A 21,700-nucleotide genomic window follows, 5' to 3' on the forward strand; every position below is an offset into this window, starting at 1 on the left:
TGTACAAGTACAAGTCTTTAACTCTTCTGCAGGGATTTACACTCTATATTGTGTGTGTGTGTTGATCTTATTTCTTTACTTGAAGGAGTAAAGGCTTTAAAATATCAGTGTTTTATCGTTTTATATCGTTTTATTTCTCATTGCACTGTGTGTACATTTATTCACACAGCTGTTAATATGTTTTGATATTTGCTATTAACATTGTTAATAGTTCAGGACTATTAATTTAGATGACAATTATTAATATAAAAACAATATAGTTAAATAACTGTTTATTATTAAGCATAATTCCTCAAATATTTAACATAATTAAATACAAAATATTTATATAATTCAGTTAATCACCTCTGACAAATAGCGAGATGAATCAAGTGTCTATCCCATGAGCCACACATTTATTGTTTTTATTATTAGTAACAGTAGTGTTTTATTATTATTATGGTTGTTTTCAGTTTCAGCCTGCATCACGTGCTGATTTTGTTATCTTTTAAATTTTAACGCTAACAAAACATGCACAAGCTCTCCGCTACTGCACCAACTGAAACCAAGCAACTGATATTTACCTCAGACTGTAGTTTACCTCAGACTGCAGTTTACCTCAGACTGCAGTTTACCTCAGGCTGCAGTATACCTCAGGCTGCAGTTTACCTCAGACTGTAGTTTACCTCAGACTGCAGTTTACCTCAGGCTGCAGTTTACCTCAGACTGCAGTTTACCTCTGACTGCAGTTTACCTCAGACTGCAGTTTACCTCCGGCTGCAGTTTACCTCAGACTGCAGTTTACCTCAGACCGCAGTTTACCTCAGGCTGCAGTACACCTCAGGCTGCAGTTTACCTCAGGCTGCAGTATACCTCAGTTTACCTCAGACTTCAGTATACCTCAGGCTGCAGTTTACCTCAGACAACAGTTTACCTCAGGCTGAAGAATACCTCAGACAGCAGTTTACCTCAGACAACAGTTTACCTTAGGCTGCAGTTTACCTCAGGCTGCAGTTTACCTCAGACTGCAGTTTACCTCAGGCTGCAGTTTACCTCAGACTGCAGTTTACCTCAGGCTGCAGTTTACCTCAGGCTGCAGTTTACCTCAGACCGCAGTTTACCTCAGGCTGCAGTACACCTCAGGCTGCAGTTTACCTCAGGCTGCAGTATACCTCAGTTTACCTCAGGCTGCAGTCTACCTCAGGCTGCAGTTTACCTCAGACAACAGTTTACCTCAGGCTGCAGAATACCTCAGACAGCAGTTTACCTCAGACAACAGTTTACCTCAGACTGTAGTTTACCTCAGACTGCAGTTTACCTCAGACAGCAGTTTACCTCAGGCTGCAGTTTACCTCAGAATGCAGTTTACCTCAGACAGCAGTTTACCTCAGACTGCAGTTTACCTCAGGCTGCAGTTTACCTCAGACAGCAGTTTACCTCAGGCTGCAGTTTACCTCAGAATGCAGTTTACCTCAGACTGCAGTTTACCTCAGGCTGCAGTTTACCTCAGACAACAGTTTACCTCAGACAGTAGTTTACCTCAGACTGCAGTTTACCTCAGGCTGCAGTTTACCTCAGGCTGCAGTATACCTCAGGCTGCAGTTTACCTCAGACTGCAGTTTACCTCAGAATGCAGTTTACCTCAGGCTGCAGTTTACCTCAGGCTGCAGTTTACCTCAGACAGTAGTTAACCTCAGACTGCAGTATACCTCAGGCTGCAGAATACCTCAGGCTGCAGAATACCTCAGGCTGCAGTTTACCTCAGACTGCAGTTTACCTCAAGCTGCAGTTTACCTCAGGCTGCAGTATACCTCAGGCTGCAGTTTACCTCAGGCTGCAGTTTACCTCAGGCTGCAGTTTAACTCAGACTGCAGTTTACCTCAGACTGTAGTTTACCTCAGGCTGCAGTTTACCTCAGGCTGCAGTTTTCCTCAGGCTGCAGTTTTCCTCAGACAGCAGTTTACCTCAGGCTGCAGTTTACCTCATGCTGCAGTTTACCTCAGGCTGCAGTTTACCTCAGGCTGAGCTTCGCGTCTCCACAACCCCACAGGTGAGTGAACACTTCATGTGACTTTATATTTTATATGTTTGATGTCCTTATATAATCTTTATGTTCACATTCTGCATTTGGATAAATATATTAACTTTTCTGTATCTTAGCTAGCGCTCTACCGTATGTTAGCTAAATCAGGCGGCTTAGTGATGCCAAATAGTTTTTATTGCTAACATAGTCAGTATTGATTAAGATAAAGTTCTGACTTGAGTTCCCAGCTGGTGCTTACAGCCCAATTCAGTACAATTAAATGAAACAATCAAATGAAATGGAAATTAAACGAACAGATCAGAAATCCAGATCAATATTTAGTGTGAGCCTTTTGCCTGCAAAACAGCATCAATTCTTCTAGGTACATTTCTACACAGTTTTTGAAGGAACTCAGCAGATTGGTTGTTCCAAACATCTTGGAGAACTAACCACAGATCTTCTGTGGATGTAAGCTGCCTCAAATCATTTTGTGTCTTCATCCCAGACAGACTCAGTGATGTTAAGGTCAGGGCTCTGTGGGGGACAAACCATCACTTTGAGGATGTTCTTCTCTACACTGAAAATAGTTCTTAATGACATTGACTGTATGTTTGGGGTCGTTGTCATGCTGCAGAATGAATTTGGGGACAATCAGACACCTCCCTGATGGTGTTGCATGATGGATAAGTATCTGCCTGGATTTCTTAACACTGAGGATTGAATCTGACCAAATCTACAACTTTTGCAGAAATGCAGCCTCATGAAGACCACTTCTGGTCAGACTTCTCAGGACAGTAGATGGGTGTTCCTGGGTCCCACTGGTTTCTGCCAGTTCTTTGCTGATGGCACTGCTGGGCATCTTCTAATATTGAAGGGAAGTGTGATGTGTCTTTCATCTGCTGCATTGAGTTTCCTTGGCCACTGTGTCTATGGTCCTCAACATTGTCTGTTTCTTTGCGCTTCTTCAAAATATCAGCACATCTTGAAACCCCAAAATGTCTGATTTGAGATCTGTGTGTAGCAACTATTGACCAACTGAGAGTGGCTACCCGAGCTCATGAGCAATTGCCGATCAAATTTGTCAAGTTTGTTATTGATTTCTCATTTTACAGGTGAATTTACACTATTCTGTCCTCCCCCTTTGTTAGCGTTTCTTTATATGGTATATGGATTGTCTCATATTTATAATGAAGTTAGAGTTGTACTATTTTCAATACAACACATGGACATTGTTTCAGTTTGATTTCACTTTGTATCTGCAGTAGAGATTTACATTTATGGCATTTGGCAGACTCTCTCTGAAGGGTGAAGCAGGTAGTGTCAAGCTTTCCAGTAAATCATGTGACATTTACATTGGGAGTGGTTGTGATGTAACCTGTATTTGTTTGAATGGAACTACAGTCAGTACACAAGAGGATTAGTGATGTATTTAGATCCCCTTTATCCCCTTGAAATCCCTACATGCTTAATACAACCCCTGGCAAAAAATATGGATTCAACACACTCAGAAGAAATTCACTCAGATTTTTTTTTACTTTTTAACACACAAATCACTGATATGGCACAAAAATGGTTTCATTTAATAGCTTAACCTTATGGCTTCATGAAACATGCCTCAAAAAATTCACTGATATTTTTTTTATTAATGGAATGTTTTATTCCAGATCAAGTATACACTATAAAATCCGATTAGTTAACCTTACTTGAAAAAAGCATGCAAACCAGTTGCACTTAAAATAATGAGTACAGAAGAATTGAGTATTGTATGTTCTAGTAACTAATGCTTACAAAGTAAAATATACTTATATCCAAATTACTGTAACTAAGAGAAACTAGTACAAAGTACATTGCAATTTGCTTAATGTGTACTATTGGGTAAGTATAGAGTATTCAGAAGTACAAGTTCAGTATACTAACTTGCATGATGTAAACTTTACTGTTGTGTGTATTCCAAATAACACAATTATGTAAGTTAGGCTAACTGAAGTAAAATTTCCTGTAACTGCGATTTTCTAGTTTTATTTACTTTAAGAGCAGTCAGATTTACTTCATAATAGCATGCAAACTACACTAAAATGTATCACTTTTAATGCAACAGTAAATAAACGCCTTGTTTTAGCTGCAAATAATAACATTCAGTAAAACATTACATTTGGTAATAAATAATTAGACATGTAGTGAAGGTATACTTTGTAAGGAATATCTATATCTAAAACATGAAAAAATGCCTGCCAACTCACTATAATTTATACCTATGTAGTGGAGTATAGGTACAAAGTAAAAATACATATGTAACACACAATCACACAATTACAGTTAGAACAGGTTTGTTTCTCGAAAAGACCTTCAATTTTCACAGGTTTAAAACATTTGCATCTGTTACAACAGTCAGGAATGTGGCCAATAACAAAAGCAAAAACAAAAACTTTTGTTTCAAAGAAGTGTCATAATTACTTAGCAGAAATAGCAACTGACACTACTCTCATACACATAATTAATAGCCATAACCATCACTCAGTCAATCAAATGCACTTTCGTGATGCTTTTAACCAAACCATTTGCAACCTTTCACCTGCAGTTGCAAAGTGCTGTGTGTGCAGCAGGATTGCAAGAACAATTATAATTGTTATAAGAAGAGTTATAGTGGATTAGTCTGAGCATAAGGCATTTAAAAACCTCTATGTAACTGCACCGAGTGTTTTTTTCCTATTAACACAATAATAGCAAAAACAAAAAAAATAACCATTTCAGAAAAGTGCCATAATGACTTAACAATGGCAATAATAGCAACTGACACTACTACAACTTTTCAAAGAACTCTTCAATAATTGCACTAACTCAACAGGAGATTTTTTAGAGTTTGGAGTCTTGGGGGGAGTTTGTTCTCTCCCAGCCTAAGCATCACTCTCTGGATGAAGTTTAACGTGTTTCTCATGGCCCTTGGGTATTCAAGGTGGAGAGCATAAGACAGGCCAAACAAAAGGCAAAGTGCTTGTGGTAGGTTTGTGAGATTTTCCATCACAATACCTCCTTCCAGAATGATGGCAGTTGATAGTGGGTTTAAGTGGAGATGAATTGAAGACACAGGTGCATCTTTGCCGACAACAGTCAGCAAGCCAACAGTCACCTGTGCCCAGCCCTCATTGTCGTTTGAATCCTGTGTGACACAAAAACTCCATTACAACAGTGAAATATTATCTATCTGTCCTGCCTACACAGCCTTCAAGTCTTGTTCATTAATTTCACTGCATCAACACATGGGCCATGGATAATTTTACTGCACACAGAAAGATTCCTGCTGCCAATCTTCCACCCCTGTCACCCAGCTGGATTGAACCCAGGACATTCTTGCTGTGAGGGACCCGAACTACCCAATGCACCACTGTGCTCCCTTCTAGTACTGAACTCACAGGGACATATTCCATATTCTTATTTTTCTGTAACTGTGTGAGAACTTACAAAGGCAGTGTTGTAGAAGTTACTCGGATCATCACCAAGTAGTACTGGGAGGCCTCTGAGAACAAGGGTACATAGTGCTGTCACATCTGGCTTCTAGAGGAAAGAACAAATTAAGTTCAGGATAATACAACATTACAATATGAACACAAAAGTATACATGAAAAGAGTTTCATCTAAATGTTTTTTTTTTTGTGGAAATCTCCAAAACTGGTACACAGTTTATCAGGAGCAAAGGACCTAGTGTTTTAACAGTACTGCAAGTTGCCAGTTCTTAAAATACAGTTCAACAAAAAATAACATTAAGAAACCTTTATAAGACTTACCCCTGAATCAATCTGCTGCACAATTTCAGCTAATTTTTCTCCAACACTTCCTTTCTTGGACTTGAAGATACTGACAAAGCGTGGTGTGAAGTGGTCCAATGCATCAAAAAAGTCATTTTCTAGATTTATGGTGGCAATCCTGTTGAACTCTGCATATACCTGCAATGCACAGCAAAAAGACATAAAAACATGTGAATAGACTAGGTATTTATTATGGGTGTAAACAAAAAAGCATACAGTATAAGTGTCAGTTCTTACTTGTCTCTCTGAAAAAAGGGCAGGCCACCGCTCCTTCAGGGTTTTCACTGGAGGTTCAGTCTCCACAATCTCCCGTCTCCGCAGTGGGACAGTCTGATCCATCTTTGAAACAATAACAGTTCCACTGGGGTTCCGTTTTTTCATTTCTTCAGCCAGGAGCTTTCTTTCAGCCTCTAGTCCATCTTCATTCTGCCCCTCAGGTAGGTTAGGTAAGTAATTCACCTCATACCTTTTTGGTCTTTTGAGGCCTTTTGATGCCATTTGTGGGGTGCACTTTATCCCTGTGTTTATTGCAACCTCTGCACATCCAGCTTTTCTCAGTTTAGTGCGATAATTTCCCATTTTGTACATCAAGCTGTTCTTCCAGCCAGAGCACCCATCTGGTGAGACTGGTTCCCTCAGACAAGGATGTTTTGTTATGAGTGCAAATGCCACAGAACAGCATCGTTCTTCATTTGGACAGGCATCAAATTTGTAGATCTCCTCAGCAAGTTTCTCCAAAATACCATGCTTCATGTCTCTTGGTACATTCAGGTAAGTACGGTCTCATAAAAACAGAAGATTTGCCTGTCTCACTCTGAATTCTACATCAACTGGGAAATTTGGAATGTCAAAAAATTCTGGCCATCGCTCTTGTCTTGTTGATGAGCTTGGTGTCAACAGAATCTCTGTATCATCTGAGGAGACTTCAGATAAACTGGGGGTGGAGGTAGGTGGCAAATCTTGTACATCATCAAGGTTGCAGAGGGAATTATCAAAGTCAGGATCTTCGTACATGAGAGAAAAGTCATCCTTGAGCTTGCATTTTTCTTTAACTATTTTGTAAAGTTCTTCTACTGTTTCTGGTTTCCCATCTAGTGAGACTTTATGTATATCCTGTTCATTTACAAAAATTCTTAGTTTATAGCGTCCCATGGTCCTAGAGAGAGCAAACATAACCTCAGTGCGAATATCACATGCAAACATTCAGCACAATATATAATGCTTCAGTATCACATACACATTGCCCTTTATTCGATAGGAGGATAAGGGGAAAGGATCATTTAGATCAGATAAATGAGTGACTGTGAGAGACCCTGCCCCACTGAAGCACAACTCATAAGCATGTAAGTGTTCAACATACCATGAAGTCAAAAGCCTACAGACCAACAGGATTTCTGTATTAATAACAACAATATGTGCTATTTGCTGGAACTCTGGAAGACCTGAACAAGTTCCAACTGAAATGACCATATCTGCACTGTATTTTACACCATCAACACAAGCAGAAGATGCAACCAACACCATACTTTGTTTGGCATTATGCTGTCGTAGGGAGTTCTAAACATTTTCAGGGAAAGATGTAATCATAACTGATCTCACTTTATCAATTTCCAAAGGAGGTTTGAAGAATGATGATGAATCCAAATGGAAGGCCATCATTTTCTGGTGTCTTACAGCTAAGGTTTTTTGTAAATTCTTAAAATTGCGAGTGTCATGCACAACCTTTTTAAAAAAAACTGTGCTTCCCTTCAAAACGCATTGTCCACACATCTACAAGTGGGCCGAAGATTTTTATCATTTGAGGGTAGTGTTCAATAAAATGATGTTTTGGATGAAGTTTGTAGGTTGGAAAGGTTTGCTGCAGTAACTCTCTATGTTCTGAGATTTTGCATTCCAGGAAGTGTATTAGCTCATCAGTAAAGTGTGAGGACATCACTATCTCTAGTATATCTTTTAGAAGCATAAGTATCTCCCATGCCTGGTCTCCCTCTGGGATATTGTGTCCTATCATCAATGGAAGGAGCCTCAGGAGAGACCAGTTTTCATGGCCATTGCCCCCAATAGTTTTCTTGGAGATGTGAGTCTTTGGAATTATCTGTGGTTGGTCAGCTTTATCAGAAAATGTGTAAGGAAACTGTTTAATGGCCTTATTCAGAAAGTCCAAAGAAATATACTGCTTGGTAACCAAATCCTGAAGACACAGTGACAGTTCTGCTGACACAATACCCTCCAAAAAGTCATGCAGGATGTCAGGTGGAAAACCATCGACCACATGAAAGTGTCTCAGATTTTCACTGAATGGACACCCTTTTTTAACACCATGATGTCTGGCCATAGCAGGGTCATGTACAACATCCTGTACATGTCTGTCATGATTCTCTCTTGTCCTTAAATGGAGTAGACCTGATCTGACCTCCTTATCCTGTATCTCATGTTGCTTACACATACAAAACCGACAGAAGTAATCGGCTGCAAAACTCTCCTGGAATCCTGCCACAGAGTGAGCCCCCAAGTTGTCTGCTGCTACATACAACACAGTGCCTTTAACACTTTCTGCTAGTTGTTCAACATAAACACCATGTTCCTCTAGGGATGCAAGATCCTGAATGAGGGGACGAAGGATTTCTGCATAGCCATGTTCCTTCGCGGTATTAACTTTACACAAAAGTGCAAGTTGTATGGAGTGCAGAGCTGACCGATATTTGGAATCAAGGTTAGCAATCACCCAATATACTGCGCATAGCTTGTGCTTTTTCTTGGATGTTCCCAATGGATTAGCCACTTCAAAATCATCTATATATAGCCCAAGAGTAATCCTAAACTCTTCTACATTCAAAAGAACATCTTGATGTTCTTTTGAACGTTATGACCGTTTTATTAATTTCTGAGTGGTGTTTCTCTTCTCCCTCTCTCGGAAGAGTACCGGGACAGCCACCAAGACATTTCTCAACTTGTGCAGTGTTTGCTAGCTAAGTTAATATGAAACAAATTATAGCTAGCATTATAACAGAAGTAGAATTATCAAATTCACATACACTTATTATTTGTTTGATAACTTACCTCACTGTTCTTTACACGAAGAGATCCTCGAATTGCAGTCAAATATGTCGGCACAGTGTCTGGGTGCGAGACTGTCCACTGGCTTCTACTGCACATGCGCACATCTGATTGCTTTTAGGATACGTTAGAAAATACTCGCTCTTAGCAAGTGACAGCAACTTAAGCCCTGTTGTGAAAGTAACTTAAGCCCTATTAGGTTAACTCAAAATAAAATTAGCGAGTGATCGTGCCTTAAGCCATGTAATCTTCACTCAGAATAAAAAGTAAAATGTACTTTCTTACCATGCAATTACATGTTACTTTATAAAAACTATTAAGTAGTACATATTAGTACTGGTAACTTATCTATGCAAGTCATGACAGCTATTAGATTTTACAGTGTAGGTAAAGATTTTGGAATCACTCAATGTTGAGGAAAAAATTATGGAATCATGTTTTTATTTCCATTTCTAAAACAAACACCAGGACAAGTCTAAAAATACTAATTAGTCATCAGTTAAAAGGGAGTGTTTACACACCTTAATGAGCTGTTGGATTTGGCTAATTGAAAGGAAACATGGCTCCAAAGAAAGAGTTGTCTTTGAAGGATTATTCAACAAGGAATTTCAACACTAAGTGTGGCCAAAGAAGTTGGTTGCTCCCGGTTAGCTGTGTCTAAATTTTGGTGCAACTATAAACTGAATGATGTTGCAATATTTATCAAGTTTTCTGAGATCCCATCCAAATTGTGGGCCACACACTCCAATGAAGTAGGTCAGTTACAGGTACCACTGTATGTCACTCGGGGGAGAAGTCTGGACCCCCCAGAAAGCTGTTAGAATTTTCAGGTTCACTCGATGAAGAAGCCTGAGCTGCACTGCTGCCACTACTGATATAAGGAAAACTTTTTGCCAAAAGAAACACGCAGAGGCAAAGAATAAATAGCAAATCTCTTTGAAATTTACTGAGAACAGGGAGTATTTATATGTAACACGCCGCAATCCAGGACACCAGAAGGAGCCCTCTCCGGAGTATTAGCACCCACGAACTACACTTCCGGGGTCTGCTCAGACATATAAGCGGCATGCTTCCTTTGTTTTACATAAAGTATCATTCCCTAGTGACATACCAAGCCAGCTGACTCTGATTGATATTGCCATGTATGATCCTTGCCTGCCTTTTCCCGTTTACAAGTTTCAGTTTTGGTTTTGTGTTTCGGTTTTGGTTTTGGTTTTACGTATTTGCTTTCCGGTTTTCAACTTCAGCCTTGCTTCTTGGATTTATGACTTCAGCCTGTGTGTTTGTTTAATAAAGATCTGCATATGGATTCTCTCATATGGACACTCCTGTCCCCAACAAGTCCTTACATTATACAGAACAAAGCTGTGACATACAGTGTTATCTATCAGTAAAAAAAACACGTCAGCAGAAACAGACATTGTGTTTGACGTGTTCACTGGTGGTTTAGCGAGTTTACTTTATCAGCTAGAGAGTTACCACGAGCCATTTCAGAATCTCCTGGGTCCTGACCCTTGATCTTAATGACAACTAGAACTTTAGGTAACATTGAGGCCTCTGAAAGATCAGAAACCAGTTTAGCATGTGAAATGAGCTTTCCATCAACAGCTTTAAAACCACGTGCATACCAAATTTCACCAAAATCATGAGCTACACCAAAAGCATATCATGAATCAGTGTAAACAGTTACTACCTGATATTTAAACAGACAACATTCCCTTGTTAGCAGCTTGAGCTGAGAAAAAAGAAATGGAGTGAGCTTTGTGTACGACATTAGGCAGAGAACAAACAGGATACAGGTTTGATAGTGAGATTTTGTATGGCACAGAGGATGGTTTCATCACCTAAACAATGCTGTATGGTCATGTGTTGTGTCTAAATGCTATTAAGAATGGTGACTACATGATGATGTGAATATTAGCATAAGTGGGTGTCAAAGGACAACTCTTTCAGTATCTGAGACCAGTAGAGCAGAGGCAGTAACTAAATGCAACCATGCGGGCATACCTTGGACCAAAGGATTGAGACATTTACATAGATACACTATATTGCCAAAAGTATTCGCTCACCTGCCTTGACTCGCATATGAACTTAAGCGACATCCCATTCCTAATCCATAGGGTTCAATATGACGTCGGTCCACCTTTTGCAGCTATAACAGCTTCAACTCTTCTGGGAAGGCTGTCCACATGGATTAGGAGTGTGTTTATGGGAATTTTTGACCATTCTTCCAGAAGCGCATTTGTGAGGTCACACACTGATGTTGGACGAGAAGGCCTGGCTCTCAGTCTCCGCTCTAATTCATCCCAAAGGTGTTCTGTCGGGTTGAGGTCAGGACTCTGTGCAGGCCAGTCAAGTTCATCCACACCAGACTCTGTCATCCATGTCTTTATGGACCTTGCTTTGGTCACTGGTGCACAGTCATGTTGGAAGAGGAAGGGGCCAGCTCCAAACTGTTCCCACAAAGTTGGGAGCATGGAATTGTCCAAAATGTCTTGGTATGCTGAAGCATTCAGAGTTCCTTTCACGGGAACTAAGGGGCCAATCCCAGCTCCTGAAAAACAACCCCACACCATAATCCCTCCTCCACCAAACTTTACACTTGGCACAGTATTCACAGTATGAAAAGTATTCGCTCACCCATCCAAATAATCAGAATCAGGTGTTCCAATCACTTCCATGGCCACAGGTGTATAAAATCAAGCACCTAGGCATGCAGACTGTTTTTACAAACATTTGTGAAAGAATGGGTCGCTCTCAGGAGCTCAGTGAATTCCAGCGTGGAACTGTGATAGGATGCCACCTGTGCAACAAATCCAGTCGTGAAATTTCCTCGCTCCTAAATATTCCACAGTCAACTGTCAGCTGTATTATAAGAACATGGAAGTGTTTGGGAACGACAGCAACTCAGCCATGAAGTGGTAGGCCACGTAAACTGACGGAGCGGGGTCAGCGGATGCTGAGGCGCATAGTGCGAAGAGGTCGCCAACTTTCTGCAGAGTCAATCGCTACAGACCTCCAAACTTCATGTGGCCTTCAGATTAGCTCAAGAACAGTGCGCAGAGAGCTTCATGGAATGGGTTTCCATGGCCGAGCAGCTGCATCCAAGCCATACATCACCAAGTGCAATGCAAAGCGTCGGATGCAGTGGTGTAAAGCACGCCGCCACTGGACTCTAGAGCAGTGCAGACGCGTTCTCTGGAGTGACGAATCGCGCTTCTCCATCTGGCAATCTGATGGACGAGTCTGGGTTTGGCAGTTGCCAGGAGAACGGTACTTGTCTGACTGCATTGTGCCAAGTGTAAAGTTTGGTGGAGGGGGGATTATGGTGTGGGGTTGTTTTTCAGGAGCTGGGCTTGGCCCCTTAGTTCCAGTGAAAGGAACTCTGAATGCTTCAGCATACCAAGACATTTTGGACAATTCCATGCTCCCAACTTTGTGGGAACAGTTTGGAGCTGGCCCCTTCGTCTTCCAACATGACTGTGCACCAGTGCACAAAGCAAGGTCCATAAAGACATGGATGACAGAGTCTGGTGTGGAGGAACTTGACTGGCCTGCACAGAGTCCTGACCTCAACCCGATAGAACACCTTTGGGATGAATTAGAGCGGAGACTGAGAGCCAGGCCTTCTCGTCCAACATCAGTGTGTGACCTCACAAATGCGCTTCTGGAAGAATGGTCAAAAATTCCCATAAACACACTCCTAAACCTTGTGGACAGCCTTCCCAGAAGAGTTGAAGCTGTTATAGCTGCAAAGGGTGGACCGACGTCATATTGAACCCTATGGATTAGGAATGGGATGTCACGGGATGTTAAGTTCATATGCGAGTCAAGGCAGGTGAGCGAATACTTTTGGCAATATAGTGTATATTCAAGGTTTCTATTATCTGTTATCACCAGAAAAGGATGCTGTGTCCCCTCAAGACAATGTCACCATTCTTCAAGTGCTTCCTTAATGGATAGTAGCTTGCGAATACCCAATCATAATTTTCCTCTGCCAGTTTCCATGAGAAGAATGTACAAGGATATAATTTTCCAGGTTCCCCATGATGCTGAGATAAAATGGCTCCTATGCCACAACTGGAGGCATCTACTTTGTTTGAGGATAGGGGCCATTGTGAAACTCATTCTCAGTTTCTTAAAAGCTGTTCTGGCAGAATTAGTCCAGTGCAGTTTCTTGGGCTTCCCATGAAGTACATAATGTAACAGACGAGTGAGTACAGTGCACACATCATATACGTGATATGTGTATATCGTAGGTGGTAGAGTAAATCAGAATGCCATTAATGTAGATGATTACACATCTGTTTATTAATTCTTTGAATTAATAAACAGATTTCATAAATAAATTTTATTTATTTCATAAATAAAAGCCTGAAATGCAGCAGGAGCATTAGTTAGACCATATGGCATTACCAGATATTCGTAGTTCCTGTGGTATGATCAAAGTTCCATGAGTAACTGTTCTTTCCACAGTTGTGGTGAGGCAGGTGTATGACACAAAGTTCTTAATACAATGATTCATGCAGGTGGGGGAGCACTGAGTCAATTCTCTATCTCATCAAGACATATGTGGGTTATAAAGATGCAACCTGGGGAAGCCCAGAATGATGGGGTTAGATGAAGAGGAGATAGATAGATAGATAGATAGATAGATAGATAGATAGATAGATAGATAGATAGATAGATAGATAGATAGATAGATAGATAGATAGATAGATAGAAACTTTATTCATCCCAAAGGGAAATTCACAGTTTCCAGCAGTATCCACAAACACAGGTAATAGATAAAATAGGAATATAACAAAAATACTAAAATACCCAAATTACAGTACAAAATATAACAAAAAATGTATCAAATAACAAAAATATAAAATATTACCAAATATAGCAGAATATAACAATATAACAAAATATAGCAGAAAAATACTAAAATACCCAAATTAGGGTACAAAAATATAACAAAAAATATATCAAATAACAAAATATAAAATATTACAAAATATAGCAGAATATAACAATATAACAAAATATAGCAGAAAAATACTAAATACAGAGATTTAGGAATAAATATGGAGAATGAGATGAAAAACAAGATAAGTAATGTGCAAAACAAGTGTTTAAGGTTACAGACCTAGTCGATGTGCAAAAACTGTTATGTGCAAAAACTGTGTTTATGAATTCTGTGCAAATCTCAGTTAATTGAGAGTTCTGTATAAACTGAAGTGTATTGTGTGTAGTGTGTTTTATTGTACAGTCCAGTACAGACAGAAGAGTAGTGTCAGCACTGACTCCTCCCACCTCGTGTCTCATGGCATGGGGGAGGAACGACCTCCTCAGTCTGTCAGTGGAGCAGGGCAGTGACAGCAACCTGTCACTGAAGCTGCTTCTCTGTCTGGAGATGATGTTGTACAGTGGATGCAGTGGATTGTCCATGATGGACAGGAGCCTGCTCAGCACCCTCCTCTTTACCACTGATGTCAGGCTGTCCAGTTCTGAGCCTACAATCGAGCCCACGTTCCTCACCAGCTTGTCCAGACGTGAGGCATCCTTCTTCTTTATGCAGCCTCCCAGCACACTGCCGCATAGAAGAGGGCACTTGCCACAACAGTCTGATAGAACATCTGCAGTAGCTTTTTGCAGATGTTAAAGGAAGTCAGCCTTCTTAGGAAGTACAGCCGGCTCTGTCCTTTCCTACACAGAGCGTCTGTGTTGGCTGTCCAGTCCATTCTTTCATCCAGCTGTACTCCAAGGTACTTGTAGGTCTTGACAAACTCCACACAGTCCCCGTTGATAGTAACAGGCTCAGGTTGAGGCCTGGGCCTCCTAAAGTCCACCACCATCTCCCTAGGGTTAGGGTTAGGGTTAGGGTCTCTCACTCGCTCACGTCAGACACTCAAGCCCAGTCCATTCAAGCCATCCTGCCTCCAGCATGCATTATATTACCATGCTGACCAGGCCATTGCATTTTTTTTTTCTACCAATAATTTACAGGACTGTCACAGGTAGTTAATTTACAGTTAAGTGTGTGTTCATGCACTTATCAGACACATTTTGTTTTTACAATGTTATTGATTTAAATACAGTCCATTAGCTACATTGGTTTGCTGGGATTGAGTAGTGCTGGAAAATTAAAGGAAAGGTATGTCAGTAATAAATTATTGAATTTTTTTTGTTACCTGGCTTGTTCAGTGATAGCCTTGGTCAATAGCTATATAAGATCACTGTACTGTATGTTGTAAGAACTGAATCTTAACACAGAACACACCAATGAGCATAAACATGATGACCATTATGAGGCATGGACTCTACAATGTAAAATGTGTAAAATGTGTTTAACTCGTTTGCCAGAAAAGTGTCTGCATGAACCATTTTGAAGGACGGTATTTTTAGTCAGTGATGGTTCTCAGTCCTTGCCACAGGCTCCTAGAGCCAATATGTTGAAAATGTAACTCTAGTTTCCTCCTGTACTGCCACGTTGCCTCCTTCACCACCCTGTGTATGATGTAGGATGTAGACTTATTTTCAGCAGGAGCAGGATCTCAGAGTATCACAGATGGATTGTCCTACCAGATGTGGAAAATATTTTGATCTCTGTTATGGGTCTAATAAAGGGGCTTATAAGTCGCTTTTGAGGCCCCCTTTGGGCCTGTCTGACCATCATGTTGTTTATCTGGCCCCTGTTTTCTAAACCTGTTCCTGATTTTTTAACCTGAATTTTTGATGTTGAAAAATAATGAAGATTGTATTTTTTTGTAAATGCTGTAAGGATTGTTTTCATTCAGATCAAATTTCAAAGCAGAAAAATTCAAACTTCTTTTTGTAACAAGTTTTTATTCAGTTCATGTGATTCAATATACTCTTTGCTTTCAGGAATTTTGGCACTATTATACTTCCATACATTTGGAAGGTACAAATAATTGTGTGTTTGCTTCTTATTGATTTTTCTCCTGCTTTTAATTGTGTTCAGCCCCATAATCTGGCAAAGAAATTTGTTGAAAACTTTCATTTAGATTTAAATATTGTGTGTTGGTTGGTTGGTTGATTTCTTAACTAGCAGATCCCAAAAAGTGTGTGTTAATGGGATGTTGTTGAATGTATTGTTATCCTCTACTGGCACCCACAGGGTTGTGTTTTGTCCCCTCTTTTGTTTTCTTTATATACTGATGATTGTCAGAGTATTTTTGAATAATAATGCTGTCACATTAGTAAATTTGCAGATGATTCTGTGATTGTGTCTCTCCTCACTAAGTCAGATGAAAGTCATGGTCCAGTGGTAGATCATTTTATTCAGTTGTGTGATGCTTCATTTTTAAACATTAATGCGTCTACAACAAAAGATATGTTTATTGACTTCTGTAAGAAGAATGATGTACCTGTGCTGCCTGCTGTCATTAAAGGACATCAAGTAGAAGTGGTCAAGGAGTACAAATACTTAGGGACTGTATTTGATGATATTTAATGTAGTATAAGTAGTGTAATTAAAGTAAATTAATGTAATTTAATTTAATTTAATTAAAATTTGAGACAAACACATTATAAGAGGGAAAATTCTTCAACATATGTATGTTCTAAGGAAACTTTGAACTTTTCATATGGATGTTTCTTTTATGAAGATGTTTTACACGTTTCATTGAATCTGTTTTAGGTTTTACCATTATTTGTTGGTATGGCAACTTGAATATAAGGAATAGGGGTAAGTTGAACAGTATTGTTAAGATGTGTAGTAAGATAGTAGGGGCTGATTTAAGGACTATCACACAAATTTATGAACATAAGGTGACTAAGAAGGGCCAATCAGTTCTGATGCCAGTTCTGATGCCACCCATCCATTGTGTACCGAATTTCAACTGCTTCCTTCTGGAGATTTAAATTCCTTTGTGCAAATCAAATAGATACAAGTATTCCTTTGTAAATGCTGCAATCATGTTTTTAAATGACTGATGATAAATGTGAGAGAGTAGTACTAACCACCTTTCGTCAAAGTGTATTTTGACAGTTCTAAGTGAAAGGTCGCCCAATCAGAACGCGCCATGTTATGAAGTCTCGCCCCTTTCATCCAATCAGAACGCATTGTGATAGGGAAGTCCCACCCCTTGGGACCAATGAGATTCTTCTTTTTCCGGATATCCCACCCGGATTCCCCGCCCAATTTTGAATATCCGCTCACGCCGCACCAGATTCCGCTCGCGTGCTTCAGGGTGTGTGCAAAAGTTTTTGGACAGTGCGCGAGGCCTGCCGCGTGAATGCGAGGCCGAAAGTTTTCGGACAGTGCGTGAGGGTGCGCCTCATGTGGCCATGTCTTGAACTTATGGTGTGATTTTAAACATTTTATTAATAACCTTTATTTTTTTATTTGTGAAACGTGAACGGTCATATGCAAAAAGAGGATTAATGGTGTATCACGGGAGTTCTATTATCAACGAGACCCTTATATCGATTTTTCAAGATTCTGGGAAAGAGGGTCCATGGAAAAGCAGCGCCTTCTTCTTCTTACTCAGGCACCGCCGTCGGATCCGCAGCGAGGAATGGCCTTTGGATTCCGGGGCCGATGGGGTTATGTGTTTAAATACGAAATAGGGAATTGCAGCTTTATCAGTTGAAGTGTGGAGAGATGGTCCCGAGGCGTCCGGCTTCGTTATCCTCTAACAACTGGGGTGTGTTAAAGAAGGTCTTCCTTGAGAGTTTTAGTGATAGGAAGTCCCACCCCCTTTGGACCGCCTGCAAATGTCAGGCCGAAAGTTTTCGGACGGTGCGCAAAGTCGGCCGTGCCCTCCCCTTCACCCCCTTGGTGCACGAGGTCGGGTTTCAGGCAGCTGTGCCTTGAACTTATGGTGTGATTTTAAATCTTTATTAATAACCTTTATTTTTATTTGTGAAATGTAAATGGTTATATGCAAAATAAAAATATTTTTAAATCATGCATCACATATTATGAAAATATCCTCATACTCTCTTTTGCAACCTGAAAATTATATTTTAATTCAAGTACCAGGATTCATTCATTCGCGTCGCAGACCACGTGTTGGTGTCGGATGGTACTCTTCTACCTTCTGAAATGATGATATGAAGCGACAGATGTATATGGTCGAGAACTTGTGGCAGGTGTATTGGGGGAAAATGCTCAAGAACTTTTGGGTATATAAGAAAGGAAACGCTCCGACATTTTCCAGGAAGAAATCCAGGGATCAACATTTTCCAGGAAGAAATCCAGGGATCAACATTTTCCAGAAAGAAATCCCGGGATCAACATGATGGTTCATGGTAAGAAAAAACTTGTTGAAATTATAAGGCATTTCTTTTCTCTTAAAAACATTGTTTCAATAAACACTTTTATATTCTCAGCTATAAAAGTTCAAGCCGACGCTCACAGGGTACCCGACTTTCAGGGTAAGCTTTTTCTATTCATTTCTCTTTAATTTGAACTCTTCTGTACTTTTTTAAATGTTTTTCCCTTTAATAAAGTTATCATGAACTAGAGGGTATTAGCCTCAGTCAGACTGAACCAGGTACCGTGATTCTCTCTGTGTATTTTGTATTTTGCCATCTGTTATATATAGCTCTGGTAAAAACTTTTTTTTTCCTACACACGCCAGATTTTACACGCTGCATAAATCCTGATGGGTTTTCCAGGGAGCCGGGAACGACAGCCTCGTGGAGGATCTGGATTTAATTCTTACAGGGGCTTCACCCGTGAGGACTTCACCAGTGATCTCACGAGATCGACATGTTCAGCATGCTCCTCTGAGAAGCGGAGACGCCGCGATCAAAATATTACCGACTCCGACACCGCGAGTCGCGAGCGTGACGCCCATCTTAAAAGCCTGGACGCGCTCGGCGAGCGAAGGGACTGAAATTCGCCAGTAAGAGCCCGTCGATAGTGAAGAGGTTGTTTACTGGTATGTCTTTTTATCTTGGATATTTATTTTTCATATATATATATATGTATGTATATAAGAGAAATCAATGGCACGACTCACGAGAATTTTAACGCAGTAAAAATGAGACGCTGCGGTTATCGATCCCACCGCAGGGAGATGTGCCAGATATCGCTACATTTTATCAAAACGTGATCAGCCTCATTCGAGAATCGGTCGAGGATGTGAGAACCATAGCAGAACAGGGGGTCGTGGTGCAGATGAGCATAGAGGGGGAAAATGTAAGAGTTCACGCGTCGGTAGTCGCCGATGAGATGGGCGGAAACATTCTACCCATTTTTGAAGATATGCTTGATCACTTAGTACAGTCGAACATGGGCATTGCAGCAAGCGAACGAGCTGAGCTGATAGTTCAGGTGGTGTGGAAACCTAAAGGCAGTGGGAAACATAAGCTGGAGAAAACTTTAGACGGCGTAGATAGTATGTAAGAAAAGATGACACCTGTACGTTACAGAGGAGCGCGGAGATCAGCTCTGCTTCGCCATTGGTCTAGCTCACACGTGTAACGAGGGATTCACAGACTGGCAGTGCAAGAGACGCGCTTAGAGAGTGGCAGCGTGCCATCGGTTTGACGAGCGGACGCCCGCTCGCTGGTGACGTATGGAAATTCAAGAGTTGTTAAAACATAAAATCGTAGTGTTTTACAGAAAATCTAACATCCTCTCACATTTCAAACGGATTTCCGACCGCTCCCGAACTTTGTTTTTATTTTTACAGGATAACCATTATTCCGGGATAAAAACCCTCAAAGCTTTTATTTATAGGCCTGCGCTTCATCTGTAATTATTGTTACAAGGGTTTTGATTGTTCCTACACGCATTGTTGTCAAGGTTATTGTCATATATGCAATGACGGGAGTGCCCCATGCAAGAGCACGATCCTGTAGAATGCACCGACTGTCTTAGAAAGTGTCATTCCCGGAGACGATCAGTCTCTGCAAGCTCGTTAAAAATGCTCCAGATGCGGCAGGTGTTACAACGCTGGATCAGACGCCGTAGGAAACGGTCATCGCTGCGCTAAGGTGAAATGTAAAATCTGCGGGAGAGGTTATCGAGGAGTCGGGAATTGATCACAGGTGTTACATCCGCCCCTCCCCGTGAGCGCCGACTGTCCCAATTTGATTTTTTATGACTTTGAAATGTTCGCCGATGAGAAAGGCATGCACGCTCCTTTTCTGGTGTATGCAAAAACGTTGAAAGGTGAAGAGAGGTGGTTTTACGGTCGGGACTGGCGTTAAACATTTTCTTATGCATTTCATAAACAAACACTACAGACGAATGTTTTTATCGCCACAATGCCAAAGGGTTCGACACCTATCTGGTTTTGAGCGGTATGCTGAAAGAGGGGTTATCGCCGGTGTATTCTCATGACGGGAGTAAAGTCCTCAGTTTTGAAGACTCTCATTATGAGCTGAAATTTATAGACTCTCTGTCTTTCCTATCCATGCATCTTAGCGATTTCCCAAAAGCCGTAGGTTTCGCCGATCAGAGCAAGGGGTATTTTCCTCATAAATTCAGCTCGGCGGAGCGCCTCGAGTATGTAGGACCCTTCCGATTATGCTGTGGAGCGATGTCAGAGCGCGAACGCCAGGATTTACATGAATGGTACGCCGAGGCACGCGCACGGCATTTTTAACTTTAGGAAGGAAGCTCTGCGTTATTGTAAAAATGACGGATCATACTCTCCCAGGGCTGTGTCAAATTCAGAGATCAGTTTTTCGGAGAGACGCTGGTGGACCCGCTCGTTCGATCACCATAGTATCCGCCTGCATGAAAATGTTTATCACGAATTATATGACTCCTAAGACGCTGGCCATACCCTGTCCCTATGGTTATGCTCGATCGTGTAAAAGATTCTAGAAACTAGAATCTAAGAAACTACTCGGTCTTATCAGAGCCACGGTCTACCTGCCTCGGTCTCTTTTTCCCCATTTTACCGCATAAAAGCAAGAACGGTAAATTAATATTTCCTCTATGTCACATCGTGCACAGAATCCTGCATGCAGAATGACCCTTGCTCGCACAACGATGATGCCAGAGCATTGACGGGTGTGTGGGTTACTGTAGAATTTAACAAAGCCTTGGAGATGGGTTACAGAATAGTTAAAATCACTGAGGTATGGCACTTCGATAAAACCAGCGACTCTGTGTTCACCGGGTACGCACACACATTTTTAAAAGGAAAGCAGGAAGCTTCCTGTTATCCGCCCGACACTATGGATCGGGACAGCAGGGAGAGGTACGCCAGAGAGTATATGGAACGCCAGGGGATCCGTTTAGACCCTAAAAGATAGAGGCGAATCCCGCCAAGAGACAGGTGGCTAAACTCTGTCTCAATAGCCTTTGGGGAAAGTTTGCTCAGAGAGATGATCTGCTCCGCACCGAGATAGTCTCGAACCTGAAACGTTTTTCAACTATCTGTTTTCCGGTAAATATGTGGTCGAGTATTTTGATATTCTGGATGATCGGAGAGCACTGATCAGGTGGAGATACGGCGAGGGTTGGGCGCTCAGCCTCCGGTAAAAGGAGTAACGCCTTCATAGTGGCGTTCACAACGGCGCACGCCAAGATCTCAAGATGTACGACTACCTGGAAAGGTTGAGGGAGAGGGTTCTGTACACCGACACAGACAGTCTGATTTATGTGGTGAAGGAGGGGGAGACACCTTTAGAATTGGGAAATTACCTAGGCGAGCTGGACCGACAAATTGGACGGGATAGCATACAAGAGTTTGTGTCCGCTGGGCCCAAGACCTACGCCTATCAGACGAAGGATAAAAAAAAAAGTGGTGATGCGCATCAAAGGCATCACACAGACCCTAGAATGCTGCGAGAGGGTCAGCTTTGACAGCGCCAGAGATCTGGTGGAGGATTACTTAAGGATCTCTGGGAGGTGGGGGTT

The 21,700-nt window shown here is 41.2% G+C and overlaps 1 protein-coding gene across 1 annotated transcript; it reads right to left on the bottom strand.

The window, feature by feature from the left end:
• Positions 1–5,760: 5,760 nt before the first annotated feature.
• Positions 5,761–7,081, bottom strand: LOC131361347 (uncharacterized). Its single transcript, XM_058402389.1, has 2 exons — positions 6,043–7,081; positions 5,761–5,943 (listed from the first exon to the last, which is right to left on the bottom strand). The coding sequence occupies exons 1-2, from the start codon at positions 6,556–6,558 to the stop codon at positions 5,761–5,763; spliced, it is 699 nt and encodes a 232-aa protein (XP_058258372.1). The 5' UTR covers positions 6,559–7,081.
• Between the last annotated feature and the right edge of the window lie 14,619 nt (positions 7,082–21,700).

The sequence above is a fragment of the Hemibagrus wyckioides genome, linkage group LG01, assembly GCF_019097595.1.
Source record: "Hemibagrus wyckioides isolate EC202008001 linkage group LG01, SWU_Hwy_1.0, whole genome shotgun sequence".
Taxonomy (NCBI): Eukaryota; Metazoa; Chordata; class Actinopteri; order Siluriformes; family Bagridae; genus Hemibagrus; species Hemibagrus wyckioides.

Bases quoted from the DNA above. Each gene is read 5' to 3' on its own strand.
- LOC131361347 (XM_058402389.1), bottom strand. From the start codon at position 6,558: ATGAAGCATGGTATTTTGGAGAAACTTGCTGAGGAGATCTACAAATTT. The intron at 5,944-6,042 runs GTAAGAACTGAC...TGTGCATTGCAG, and splicing joins CCCTTTTTTCAGAGAGACAA to GTATATGCAGAGTTCAACAG.